Genomic DNA, 13,553 nt, shown 5'->3' with positions numbered 1-13,553 from the left:
CTTCATGGAACAGGGGAGTAGGTTCTGGAGATTTTCTGACTCCTTCTGGTGCTGGAACACATGCCCTTCCAGGGCGGCTGGGATAGGAGATGATCTTAAAGGCTGGCTCTGAACTTCAGTGTCTGAATCACAGAGCCAGCAAGCAGCTGTGGCTAAGGGCCAGAGGCCCCACTTCCCTCAAGCCACTCAGAGGACTGGGGATCTTCCTACTGTGGGCAAAGTGGGTGTTTTAGGGGAGACCTGTCCCCAGATTAAAGACCTGGGAGCCCTGGTGGGTGTGTCTTGAGTGTTTCAAGGGCATGGGCCCTTGGGGCTGGCCTCTGTCCATGCTGCCATTTACCTAAATGCCCAACAGGGTGGGAGCCAGCCGCAGATGGAGGCAGTGCCAAGAGAAGGCTATGTTCCCAATCCTGTTCCAGACAGGTCAGGCACTGTCACTGGCCCTCAGCCTGCCCAAATGCTGCAGCAACTCAGGTCTCCACTTCTGGCTTCCCCAACTCTCTTTATCCTTCAGAATCCCTAGGTAATGACCGGATGGGATTAATTAGCTGGCTGCTCTCCCAGCACAGAGTGCCTGGGACAGGGACTGGGGACAATGGAAACCCAGTGGGGAACAATAGAAAATAGGTGGGGAGGAAGGTTAAGTTAGGGGTAAAGGAGTAGGAGGGTGGTTCCGTTTGGAAGGAGAGACTGGGAGCAGGGCTGGCGCACAGCCTGAGACTCTACTGGGGAGGGCAGGACCAGAGCCACTCATAAAGGTCAGTGAAGAGATTAGGAGGCTCCGTGTCTAATCCGACAGTTTAACCAGATCCTGGCCCTGAATCCCCACCTGTGCAGCCCAGGGACCACAAACGAGGACGAGGCCTAGGCGCTATTTCAGTCCCTTTTACAAAAGTACTCATGTTCCCCATCCCAACTGGGACCCTGCATCCGCTTTCCCTGCATGGAACCCAAAGAGGCTGGGAAGAACCCAAAGGGCCTCAGATGTGGGCGGATTCTGGAAGGAAGGAGGAGTTTGGAAGAAGAGTGTGAGGACAGGCGGGGGAGGGGTGAAGGATAGGCCAGAAATAAGGAGAGCTGGAGAGGTACCAAGGGAAGGGAAGAGATCAGAGAGGTGGGAGGATGCTAAGGGAAGGGGACTTGTCAGGGAGGACGCTCGAGGAAGAGAGGAGTCTTAGGAGGGAGATGCTAAGGGGAGGAGTTTACGGGAGAGGGAGGAAGGCGCCGGGAAGGCGGAGCCCGTGCTTTCACTATATTTGGCCTTCCACTACTGTGCCACTCTGATAATTACCAAATAGCAAAGCAGCATTTGGAAAAAACAATAAGTCAATTCACCATCCCTTGACTCTGAAGAGGCTGAGGTGGATGGGGAGGTCATAGGAGGTGGTAAGGAAAGGGAGTTTAGACTGTAGAAGAGATTGAGAGGAGAGGGAAGTACCCGCAGAATCAGGCAAAAAGAAAGGCTAGCGGTTGCATGGCAACAGCTGCAGTCAAAAGCAAGCGTGGCCTGTGAGGAGGTGTGGCTCACGGGAACAACCCACCGTTGAGGCTCCGCCCCAGGCAACAAGACTAACAAAGTACTGCCCCCTAACAACGTATTGCGGGAGGCGGGGCCTAATTGACCTAGTCTCCTAGTGCGGAGTCCTAGCGCAGACGCAGTCATCTCTGCACCACAGAGCCCTACCTCCTGGCAACTCCTTTCTGAGGCTTCTCATTGGAGGACAAGCCTGCCAAGAGCTTTCTTTTGTTTCGGAGGCGGGACCTGGCGCCCTGCCCTCATTCCGATTGGCCTCACAGGCCGTCTACCTCCACCCGGACATTGCTACATCTGCTTCTTGTGCGTTTATTGGTCCTGGAGAACGATCCGTTAGCGTCGGGGGCGGAGCAGACGAGGGGACCCGCCGTGGATTGGACGGTGTCAAAACGAGGGGCGGTCCCTACTGGCCGGGCGGTTGGGCAGTGAAGGGAGAGTCTTTTCAGCGCTGAGGACTGGCGCTGAGGAGGCGGCGGTGGCTCCCGGGGCGTTTGAGCGGGCTCACCCGAGCCCGCGGGCCAACGCGGATCCAGGCCCGACCGGCGGGACTGCCCCGGACTCCCCGCGGGCCTTCCTAGCCGCCATGGAGGACGGCGTCTATGGTAGGTCGAGGAGGGGCGGGGCCGGCTGCGAGCGGATCGAGCGTTTCCTCCTGAACGTTCCGCGGCGAAAGTCCCCTCCCGACGCGCGACGCGTGAAGCCCTTCTGCCCCATCGTCGCCTCGCTTTTGTGCGGCGCGGGACGGGCTTCCGGCGGGGCCCGCGAGCGGGGCGTTCCAGGCCATTGTTTGGGCTGAGCCTGTTTCCGGTGGCGGCGGGAGGGGGCGGGATGGAGCGGCGGTGGCGAGGCCGGGGCGGAACCATTCCCGCTGGAGCGGCCCGGAGTACCCACTGCCTGCCTGGGGCGGGGAGAGGGGCTGGTGGGGTGGGGGGTGGAGAAAAATCTTGTGGGCGACGGAGATCCCGCTAAGGCGGGGGCGAAGGCCTCCGATGCCCCATTCCGGTTTCCCAACTCTTACAAGCTGACAGCGGCTTCCCTTGCCATAGTTACTTTACATGGACTCTGGAGTCCCGACGTCTAGGCCTGTCTCCACTCCAGAGCCCCAGCCAGCCCACCAGTAATGGAGTCAGAAAACCAAGGCTTCAGACCCTTTCCAAGTAATGGATCCATGAGTTCTGACTTGCATCCTTTTTCTTCCCCCAGTCGGAAGCACTCAGGCTCCCCCTTCTCCCTCAGACTCAGGAGCCTGGGTTCCTTCTCCCCTAGACTCCTGGCCCAGCCCTTCCAATGCTGGACAGAGGAATCCAGGTCCCCAGCCCTAGATTGCAGGAATCTAGGCTTCTAGACCCAGAACTTATTTGCAAACTCTGATCCTGGCCCACAGAGCCCCCGGACCTGACTCCGGAGGAGCGGATGGAGCTGGAAAACATCAGGAGGCGAAAACAGGAGCTATTGGTAGAAATCCAGCGCCTGCGGGAGGAGCTCAGTGAAGCTATGAGTGAGGTGGAGGGTCTGGAGGCCAACGAGGGCAGGTGAGGGCTGGGGCAGGGGACATGGGAGCATGGGACTTGGCCAGGGCCAGAAGACCCAGGCATTGACCCATGGCTCCCCACCCCCACCCCGCTCTCTGCCCCTGCAGTAAGACCTTGCAGCGGAACCGGAAGATGGCAATGGGCAGGAAGAAATTCAACATGGACCCCAAGAAGGTGCTTGGGGTCAAAGGGTTAGGACCAGCCAGTAGACATCCAGGCTTTGGGTTCTGGCACCTCCAGGTTCCAGGAATGCTATGGGTACAGGTCTTCTCTAGGTAGACAGACTTGGATCCTGATCCCTGGATTCAGATATCTGCCCATGTGTTCTGAGACTACCGACCAAGTCTTCCAGCCTCCTGACCCTGGAGTATGTTGTGTCCCTTGCCTGGAAGGTCTTCTTCCCCTTTTTATGTGTATTTTTTAATGTACTTATGATCTTAAGAGGGGCTTAAGTCTGATAAGAATTATAAACAAAGAGACATGCCCAAAGGAGAGAGTCAGTGCATGGCAGAGGGAGATACCAGGCTGCTGTGCACCCATAAGAAGGATCCTGGTGGTGTCAGGAGTGCTTCCCTGAGGACGGGACATTCAGTCAGGTGTGAAAGTTGAGTAGGTGTTCACCAGGTGGAGCAAAGACATATGTTCAGTTGTCCACACACATTTCCTGAGGCCTCCAGAAGGCCTGACCCTGTACTAGGCAATGCTGGAGATCCAGAGTAGAGTCAGGCCCTGTCCTACACTGCAGTACGGGTACCTAGACATAGGAGCCACAATCCAAAGTGAAATGTGGTTGTAGTGGAGAGGTCTTCATGGCTCAGAGAGAGCCAAAGAGACTCTGATCCAGCCTGGGACTTTGAGTTCACAGTCTGAATGGACTGCTATTTGTTAACAGTTTCTTACTTTATTCTTGCTGAAAGCAGGTAGAGTTTGTTCAGTCATCCAGCAAATATTTGTTAAGCACCTATTCCTTGCTAGACCCTGTTCTTGGTGCTGGAATTAACTAGGCAGGGAAAGGGGGAACAGGTCAGGAGGTGGGAGAGGTGGACCAGGTCCTACCCTGTTGAGGGTGGGGCACTGAGGTTCATGGGGAGGTACAGGAGCTTTCTAGCCCTCCACACTGAGACCTGACCCCCACCTACCAGGGTATCCAGTTCTTGGTAGAGAACGAACTCCTGCAGAACACACCAGAAGAGATTGCCCGCTTCCTATACAAGGGCGAGGGACTGAACAAGACCGCTATTGGGGACTACCTGGGAGAAAGGTGAGATACCTGCTTGGCACCTGCTGGGACTCATCTCTGTGACCCACCTGCCTGGCTGCTGCTCTCACCCTGGCAGCTCAGTGATGGAACTGCTCTGCAGCCTCCATGAGGGTGGCCCTTGGTACACCCGTCTTCCACCTGGGCTGACAGGATGAACTGGCTTGGATCTGGGGGAGCTGAGAGCATGTCGGGGTGTGGGGACTTTGTGGATATTGGGGGGCATCCATTTATGTCTGGGGGCAGTGGTGAACCTGAGTACTGTACAATGGGAGGTTATTTGTGGGCATGTATGGGGACCACTGGCAGCTCTCTGGGGATCTAGGGCCCTTGTGACATCTAGGAGTTGTGAGGGCTGTCTGGAGGCCTGGGGGGCATGGGCTGGGTCATTAGGTATTGAGGACCCTCTGTTGATGTCTAGGATCATAGGGTTTTATGGACCCCTGGGTGTGTGGGAATTGTCTGTGAATGTCTGGGGAGTGGGACGGACTGCGTCTAGACACAGCGGAGTATGGGGAACATCTGAGAGAGGTGACAGTAGATGTACTGCCTGTTTAGTGCATTTCTTTTTTTTTTTTTTTAAAGAGAGAGGGAGAGAGAGAGAAGAGAATTTTAATATTTATTTTTTAGTTATCGGCGGACACAACATCTTTTTTGTATGTGGTGCTAAGGATCGAACCCTGGCCGCACGCATGCCAGGCGAGCGCGCTACCGCTTGAGCCATATCCCCAGCCCTGTTTAGTGCATTTCTCTCACCTGTTGAAATATCTAACCGTCCTGGGTCCCTAAGGCACATATTCCTCCAGGAGTGTGTTCTGAGCTTCCCCACACTGGGTCCAGGCCGGGAATGGGGCCAGGAAGAAAGCTGCACCCGCCTCAGAGGGGCAGCTGCTGTGCACAAGACGTGGTGTGGCTGCCTCTGCACCTTGCCCCCGTCCTCGTCTACTCTGACTTCCTCTGTCTCCTTTCCTGTGTGCGACTGTGTCTCTCTCCACCCAGGGAGGAGCTGAACCTGGCAGTGCTGCATGCTTTTGTGGATCTGCATGAGTTCACCGATCTCAATCTGGTGCAGGCCCTCAGGTGAGGGGATGGTGTTGGAAGGGCAGGAATGTACCTATCAGGACTTTCTTAGTTGGGAGCTACAAACCCTACTCAGAACAAACAAGCAAAACCAAGGAATTGGTTGAGTCCTGTAACACAGAAGTCCAAGTATAGGGCCTTCATCAGGCATAGCTGGATCCAGGTACCCAAGTGGAGTATGAGAGAGTCAGCTCACTCTCTTGGTTTTGTTTGCCAAAATTCGTGTTAGAATTACATATTGTAGACCCCAAATTAAATTTTGCCAGGCCTGTTTAGCAACTTTTGCAGAAAGAAAGGCTATTGCTGTATAGATCCACCAGGAGTCCCGAGGCCAATGATTTGTCAGATTGGGTCATGTGTCCATACTTGAACCAACCACTGAGACCAGAAGATTTGGATTTCGTTTTGGCCAGTTCCTAACAGAGACGCAGTATGAGGAGGGTGTTCTCTCAGCCCTGACATCCATCCTGGCTCCTCCCTAAACCAGGCAATTTCTGTGGAGCTTTCGCCTCCCTGGAGAGGCCCAGAAAATTGACCGGATGATGGAGGCCTTTGCTCAGCGATACTGCCTGTGCAACCCGGGGGTTTTCCAGTCCACAGGTGGGGCCCATTCTCCTGGGAGGTGGCTGGATCTGTGGATTGGAGGGACAAGGGCTGGGTTCTGTGCCTCTGGGCCTGGGGGAGGAGGGCTGGGTTCTGTGCCTCTGGGTCTGGGGGAGGAGGGTTGGAAGCTGGCCCCTAAATCCCTTGCAGGGGGCCTGGGTCCGCAAAATGTGGTCACCCCTGTTCTGTCTGCAGATACGTGCTATGTGCTGTCCTTTGCCGTGATCATGCTGAACACCAGCCTTCACAACCCCAACGTCAGGGATAAGCCGGGCTTGGAGCGTTTTGTGGCCATGAATCGGGGCATCAATGAGGGCGGGGACCTGCCAGAGGAGCTGTTGAGGGTCAGTCCCACTGTTCCCTGCCCATAGCCCTCTTCCTGCCACAGACAGCCCCTTGCCCAGGCCCGTCCTGCTGCCCTGCTCCCCTCCCACAGGTCCTGTGATCCCACCTGGCTTGTTTCCATGCTCTCTTTCTCCTGTCTCTCTCAGGGGCCAGCCCTTGGTTCGGTGCCAGTTTCTCTTCTCTGGCTCCACCAGGGTCTCGGCCATCTCATTCTCTATTTGCCGGTTTTTCTGAGAACTTACAAAGCTCTTCTGACTGTTCTCATAGTTCTTTTCTTTCCTCCCTGAATTCCTCTGCCCTCTGCTTTACTGTCCTCCCCAGCTTGTTCCTCTTCTTCCCAGGATGGGTCACCTCCCATGGTCTCACTGCCCTGAGTAGCCCCAGCAGGGCCCCGGTGCCCAGAATTGCTCACCCAGTCTTCACCCCACAGAACCTCTACGACAGCATCCGGAATGAGCCCTTCAAGATTCCCGAGGATGATGGGAATGATCTGACCCACACCTTCTTCAACCCGGACCGGGAGGGCTGGCTCCTGAAGCTGGGTACGTCCCCTCCCGACCCTGCTGGCTGCCTCTGCAGGGGGAAGTTGTTGGGCACAAGCCCAGGACTCAGCTTCCACACATGCCCACTGTGTGACCTGAGGCAAGTGATTCGACCCTTCTGAACCTCAGTTTCCACACTTGAAAAATGGGGCTGCAAACAGGATGATTCCTGTGCGTGGGGCCCTCAGCCAGGTCTGCTGTGTAGAAAACACTCTGGGCCCTCTTTTTCCCCACCGGTGTCTGTGGATCCCTTCTCTGAGCCAGGTCTGGTCTCAGCACTGAGGATGCTGTGAGCAGGAGCGGCTCAGCCCACATCTGGTACAAAAGTGGTCCCTCAGGACACAGCTGCCCCTGGGAACCTGTTCCCTTGCTCACAGTCTGATGGCCTCATCATCAATGGGGCACTGGCTGTTCCCAGTGTCCTGCTGTCCCCAGAACAGCACTCATAGGCAGAAGAGGGCTAACACAGTGAGGATGCTGTCCCGAGTCCGCAGGTGACTTCCTGTCTGGTTCGATTGATGCCTGGCCAGAGGGAACAACCTGGACTGGCTTATATGAACCCCGAGTCCTCAGCTGGGAGGGATGGGGTTCAGTCTTCCTTGAAATGCTAGATACAAAAAAAAAAGAGAAAGAAACGTAGATAATAGCAAAATCGGGGCCAGAGACGGCCATTGTGAGGACTGGAGTCATTGCTTCCTTCCTTTACTTATTTATTTATTTATTTATTGGTCCCAGGATTGAACTCAGGGGCTTGCTTAACCACTGAGCCATGTCCCCAGCCCTTTTTATATTTTATATAAGTAGCTTCATGCCTCACTAAATTGCTGAGCCTGGCTGTGAATTCTCTATCCTCCTGCCTCAGCCTCCAGAGCCACAGGGGTTACAGGCCTGTACCACTGCACCTGGCTGGAGCCATCTTAAACTTGGCTGTGGGTGAGATTCACCTCAGCACTTTGGAAACCCTGAAGTGGGGATTTGGGGTGCAGGAGGGCCTGTCAGTCATTTCTAAAGCTCCCCAGGTGCCTACAAACAAAGCCAAGGTCGAGAGCCACAGCTTGGAGCTGTGCCTGGGACCCAGCAGCTGGCACTTGAGCTGGAGGTGGAGAGGCTGTGAATGGCCGCCCCAGGGGAAGGAGGAGGGATCACAGTGGGCCCCGCCTCCTGGGGGGTGGGACCGTGGCTGTGGCTTCCCTCCGCATCCCCCCATGTGGAACTGTGCTCTCCACCCAGGGCTTCACCTCTCAGCAGGACAAACACTAAAGATGTAAACCGCTCTTTGCAGCCAGTGTTGGTCGCTGCTGCCTGTAGGGGAGGCAGGCCACTGGGCTGGGGCCTGGTTTCCTCCAGAGTGAGTGCGGCCCTGCCTGCGTTGCCAGAGAGAGGCAGGACAGCAGCTCCTCCAGGGGTTGGCCCCTCCCGGCTGCTCCCAGCAGCAGGCATTCCATTTTCCAGTTGAGGAAACTGAGGCTCAGCCATGGCCCACAGCTGCTGGGCATTAGTCCAGAGCACACCTGTTCCCTTGGGGCAATTCGCACAGGCTTTGCCCTGTACCCTGCTGCAGTTTGGTGCTGTGGTCATTACTTTCTGTGATGCCCTTGTCACTGTCAGTAGTGCATCCTTCTGGGCTCAGAAGTAGGCCATTTTGCTACAGGATGGTGTGTGCCCATCAGAATCTCCAGGTGGGAGTCCAGAGAGAGCAAGAGAGTGCCTTAAGGTCACACAGCACGTTTGTGCTGGAGCTGAGGGCTAAGCTGAGACCCCAGGTCCCCATCAGGCCAAGCAGGGAAGTTGTATTCTTCCTAGTGGGGGTGGTCACCATGGCAATGGAGGTAAATTGGCCAAAGACATGTCCTGGGTGGGCTGGAGCTGAGCAGGGAGGTGAGGGGGTACTCAGTGGCTGCCATGCTGGGCTCAGAGCCCTCAGGCTCCCTGGGAGGGAGAAGTCTGGCCGTTCCTCTCCCATGTGGATGTAACTGGTTGTCTTCCTCTCTCTCCCTCCCTGTCTCCCTCTGCGTGTTCCTCTCCCTGTGTCTGTCTCTCTGCCCCACCCCTACGCATCCCTTCCCTTCCTGCTATTTCTGTCGCGGCTCTTGGGGGCATCCCACCCTTCCGCCTTCCCTCCTCCTGCACCTGGTCCTGCCTGCTTTCTCGCTGTCTGCCCCAGGAGGTAGGTACATGGCCCGTCCTTGTCCCCCACACTAGACGAGGGGTGGGGGTGGCCTGGCCTCAGCTCCCAGTGCCTTCCCTGAGGCTGCTGGGCCTGAGCTGGCGATGGGTCTAGAGAGGGCAGAGCCTGATCTGGGTGTGGACCTGTTCCTAGGCCCGAGCACACCTGTCCCTGCTTGTCTGTTTCTTCCCGCCTGCTTTGTCCTAGGCCCCGCCTCTCCTGCTCTGCCTCTCCCTCCCCCTCCCAGAGGCCCTGTCCCCCGTTGAGCCCAGGCCCCCTCCCGCCCCTTCCCTTTCAGGGGGCCGGGTGAAGACCTGGAAGCGGCGCTGGTTCATCCTCACGGACAACTGTCTCTACTACTTTGAGTACACAACGGTGAGGGCCCGGCTGGGCTCTGGGGAGTGGGAGCAGGCGCGGGCTGCAGGGGAGGTTTGCAGGTCTGAGTTTTGTCTCACTTGCTCGTTCAGGACAAGGAGCCCCGAGGAATCATCCCCCTGGAGAACCTGAGCATCCGTGAGGTGGATGACCCCCGGAAACCGGTGAGACCCTCTCTGCCCCTTCCTGCTCGCACAAGGGCCTGTAGAGGCCCCAGGGCTGGCTCTTACCTGCTGTCCTCGTGCATTTCCTCAGAATTGCTTTGAGCTTTACATCCCCAACAACAAGGGGCAGCTCATCAAAGCCTGCAAAACGGAGGCAGATGGCCGAGTGGTTGAAGGGAACCACATGGTGTACCGGATCTCAGCGCCCACACAGGAGGAGAAGGATGAGTGGATCAAGTCCATCCAGTGAGCCTGGGCTGACTCCTGAGGAAGGGGACTGGAGGCCGGACCCCTGGGTCTGAGGGAGGGTGGGGCCTGGACCCCTGGGTCTGAGGGAGGAGGCTGGGGCCTGGACTTGGCTCTCATCCGGGACCCTCCCCTCTGCAGAGCCGCAGTGAGTGTAGACCCCTTCTATGAGATGCTGGCAGCAAGGAAGAAGCGGATTTCCGTCAAGAAGAAGCAGGAGCAGCCCTGACCCCCTGCCCCCAAATCCATTATTTATTTCAGAGCTGCCCCGCCCAGGTGGCCGGACCCCTGGGCCCTGGGGCTGTGGATCCTGGTTTCCTGTCTGGAAAATTGACCACCTTTAGCTCCTCTCTCATTATTTGTAATTAACATGCTGTTGGGAATCTTATTAATTATTTAACCACTCGTGCCTGCAGACCCCCTCATTTCTTGGTGTTGGCAGAGCTAGGTGCTCCATCCCGTCCACCTTGACAAGGTCCAGGAACCAAGCCAGTCAAGCGCCTAGGAAGGAGCTACCCTGGAGGGGGTCACTTCTGGTTTCACCCCAGTTTTCATAGGTGGAGCAAAGGGAGGTTTCCCGTAGAGGCAGTTCTTGCTGTTAGACTGAGTTGACCTCCACTTCCACTCCCCATGGGGTCTACAAGGTGGGTGGGGGCAGAAATCTAGGGGCGAGAGCCAGGGTTCATGGCTTCTACAGGACCTGTGGTTGAGGGGCAGTAAATACCTGTGGGGGCTGGGAACCATGTGGAGTGCCCAGGGACACTAAGAGACCTCTCAGGATGACTGCAAGGAGGCCTGGGTCAGCAAGCGGAGGGCGGCTGAAGTGTGCGAGGGAGGCGTTGTTGCTGGGCTGTGCACTGAGCCAGGCTTTGCGACGACATTTAGCCTCCTTTGGAGGACACGTAATGTCAAAGGGCTGACAACATGCAGTTCAAACGTCTGTGTTGGGAATGTGACGGTCTGAAGGTGAAGGTCTTGTTTTGGATGCCTGGAGCCAGGATTTGGATCGCCCCCTTCTTGCCCTATAGTTGGGCCAGTTAGAAATAGAATGGTTTGATCCCATGGGGTGGTGTTTAAAAGGCAGGGGCCCAGGAAGTGAGACCTCAAAGAACAAGTGTACCTCCAACGATGGAAATTATCACGGGTCCCAAGACTGGTGGGCTGGCGGGAGACTCCATTGTCATGCCCACACCCGCCCAGGGAGCTGAGTGTTCCTTAGCGTAGGAAACTACCACTCCCCGCAGGCCCTCCCTCGTGTTTTCCCCTGGGAGCGAGGCTGCCGCCGCGGGGCCTGCTGGGAGTTGTAGTTCCTAATGTACGCTGAGCTGGAAGCTCCGGTCCCCCAATGGTGGAGTGCTTGGATGGGGAATATACCGAATCTCTGGTCGGTCCCGGCCCCGCCCTTGGCTACTGGCACCCGCCAGCGCCAAGGGCTCTGGAGCGATGTAACTACAAGGCTACCCAAGAAGGCCGCCCCTTCCCAGTGAGCTATGTGCTGCCCGCCCCTGGCGGAGATCCAGGCTGCGTCTCACACTGCGCTACCTGCTGTGGGGTTACCTGTCTGGTCTCCAGCTCTCGTGGAGGTGGGGAAAGCCCTGACCGTTTTATAATCCCACCCTAGGAGCTGATGCTCAATGGAATCCCCAAGTTCTTCCAAAGGTTCCAGAGAAATGGGGATATCGACCCAAGCATGTCCTGAGAAATGAGGTCCCTGAGTAAACAGAGGGTCCCATCACTGTCATCCATGGTGCCCCCTGTTGTAGCATGAACCCATGGGTACCGTGTGCTACTGTGTGGAGAATCGGTGGCCCTAGAGATGGGAGAAAATGCGCAGAGGTCCGCAGGGGATTGGCTTGCTGGGGTGATTGATGGCAGGAAGATGTGTCTGGAAGTTGGCGACTGCAGAGGTGTGGGAGGAAGGCAGAGGGAAGGTGTGGGCTGGCCATGTGGGCCCTTGTCCCAAGGACCTGGGCAGGAGTGTGATTGAGGTTGTGGAGGGCCCCCTGGCTGCTGCACGGAGAATAATCTGGAGTTCAACAGGGAGGTGAGAGAAAAGCAGTGAGGTTCCCAAGTGCCAGCCAGTGTGGCTGTGGAGGTGGAAAAGTGGACCAGGACAGAGGTTTTGGAAGACAAGCCACCAGCACCGTTTGAAGGCTGGTCATCAGTGAATGGCAATACCATTGGCTGTGAGGGTCCAAAGGGAATTTTTTTTTTTTTGGGAGGTGGGGGCGGTCAGTACATCAGATTTGACTGAATTAAGCTGGAGATGCCTGAGCAACATTCAAGCCAGGCCCAAAACCGTCCTTCAGTTTTGTCCAGATCCATCTTTTCCCAAGGACTGAGGACTCTGAGTCCCAGTTCCTTCCTCATTCAGGACTCCAAACTGCTAACCCCCCTTTTTATAGGATGAATTGTGACCTTCCAAAAATTCTAAGTTGATATCCCCTGGAATCTCAGAATGTGATCTTATTTGGACACAGGGTTATTGCAAATATAATTAAAGATGAAGTCATTACTTTGGGCCCTAATCCAATATGACTGGTGTCCTTATAGAAAAGAGCAATTTAGATGAAAGGACACACTGTCATGTGGAGAGGAAGGTATTTACAAACAGAACCCAAAAGTGTCTAGTGACCACCAAGAGCCAGGTTTGGAAAGTTATGCTGCAGATCTTCATCACAGTCCTCAGAAGTAAACAACCCTCTGGCATTGATCTTGGACCTCTAGCCTCCAAAACTGTGAGATGATGAATTTCTGTGGTTTAAGCCACCAAATTTTGAGATACTTGTTATGTTAGTTCTAGTGAACTAATATGTCCCTCCTCCCTCAGACCCAGGGCTCCAGGGCCCAGCCCTCCTCCCTGGGGCCTCCATAGTTGAGGCCATACAGGCCCCCCCCACCCAGCAACACCATACGGGCACAGGCAGTAGCAGTTAGGGGAAGAGGAAAAACCCTCATCCTCTCCATCCTCCAAGCCCCAGGACTTTCTTTCATTTGACCCCAATACCTTCACCACCTTCATTCCTAAGCCAGTGTCTATGGCACCCACCCTTGCCCCTTCTCTCTTCCCTCATCCAAATTACCTCCCTTCAATATGCTAGTAAACCTGGTCTCAAGGTGACGGGGACAGCCCGGGGCCAAGAGATCAGAGATGCAGAGACAGCCCCAGTCACAGGGAAACGGACAGAGATGGAGGCAGAAACAGGAGAAATGAAGGGAAGGAGACAGAAAGACATAATCGACACAGGGAGAGATGACAGGGAGACCCAGAGAGGGGAAGGCAGGGACGGGAACTCAGACAAAGAAACAAACAGCATTAGACAGTGAGTGTGTGGGAGGCTGCGCAGGACCCGGATGGAGAGATGGGAAAACACCAGGCGGGCAGGGAGCACTGGGCCAAAACCCAGGAACTGTGCTTGGACAGGAGAAGAGTGTCTGGGAAGTGGACAGTCACATGCAGAAATGGGTACACTGGGCCAGGTGTGGTGGCACACACCTGTAATCCAGGGACTCTGGAGACTGGGGTAGGAGGACCCAAAGTTCAAGGCCAGCCTGGGCAACCGAGTGAGACCCTGTCTCAAAATTAAAAGAAGAAAAAAAGGATGAACTGAGGCAGAGCCTCTGGGGAGGGAGGTGACTCTGTTTCAGCACAGGCAGCAGTGATCTGGGAAGTCATCTGGGTCATGTCCAGTGTGGGCGCCAGCAGG

The 13,553-nt window shown here is 55.9% G+C and overlaps 1 protein-coding gene across 2 annotated transcripts; it reads left to right on the top strand.

The window, feature by feature from the left end:
- Positions 1 to 1,939: 1,939 nt before the first annotated feature.
- Positions 1,940 to 10,223, top strand: Cyth2 (cytohesin 2). 2 transcript variants are annotated; one of them, XM_026406278.1, is made up of 12 exons: positions 1,940 to 2,136; positions 2,919 to 3,066; positions 3,174 to 3,240; positions 4,209 to 4,327; positions 5,324 to 5,404; positions 5,892 to 6,004; positions 6,203 to 6,351; positions 6,783 to 6,894; positions 9,360 to 9,436; positions 9,529 to 9,600; positions 9,692 to 9,846; positions 9,988 to 10,223. In XM_026406278.1, the coding sequence occupies exons 1-12, from the start codon at positions 2,118 to 2,120 to the stop codon at positions 10,073 to 10,075; spliced, it is 1,200 nt and encodes a 399-aa protein (XP_026262063.1). In that variant the 5' UTR covers positions 1,940 to 2,117; the 3' UTR covers positions 10,076 to 10,223. The 2 variants fall into 2 exon arrangements, with proteins under 2 accessions (XP_026262063.1, XP_026262061.1); XM_026406276.1 differs by lacking the exon at positions 1,940 to 2,136 and adding an exon at positions 2,615 to 2,691.
- Positions 10,224 to 13,553: the final 3,330 nt, after the last annotated feature.

Source organism: Urocitellus parryii, chromosome 15 (assembly GCF_045843805.1).
Source record: "Urocitellus parryii isolate mUroPar1 chromosome 15, mUroPar1.hap1, whole genome shotgun sequence".
Classification (NCBI taxonomy): Eukaryota; Metazoa; Chordata; class Mammalia; order Rodentia; family Sciuridae; genus Urocitellus; species Urocitellus parryii.
The sequence above is the reverse complement of the archived record's forward strand: the minus strand, read 5'-3'. Positions and strand labels throughout refer to the sequence as shown.

Bases quoted from the DNA above. Each gene is read 5' to 3' on its own strand.
- Cyth2 (XM_026406276.1), top strand. From the start codon at position 2,655: ATGGAGTCAGAAAACCAAGGCTTCAGACCCTTTCCAA. The intron at 3,241-4,208 runs GTGCTTGGGGTC...CCCACCTACCAG, and splicing joins TCAACATGGACCCCAAGAAG to GGTATCCAGTTCTTGGTAGA. The intron at 6,895-9,359 runs GTACGTCCCCTC...CTTCCCTTTCAG, and splicing joins GGGCTGGCTCCTGAAGCTGG to GGGGCCGGGTGAAGACCTGG.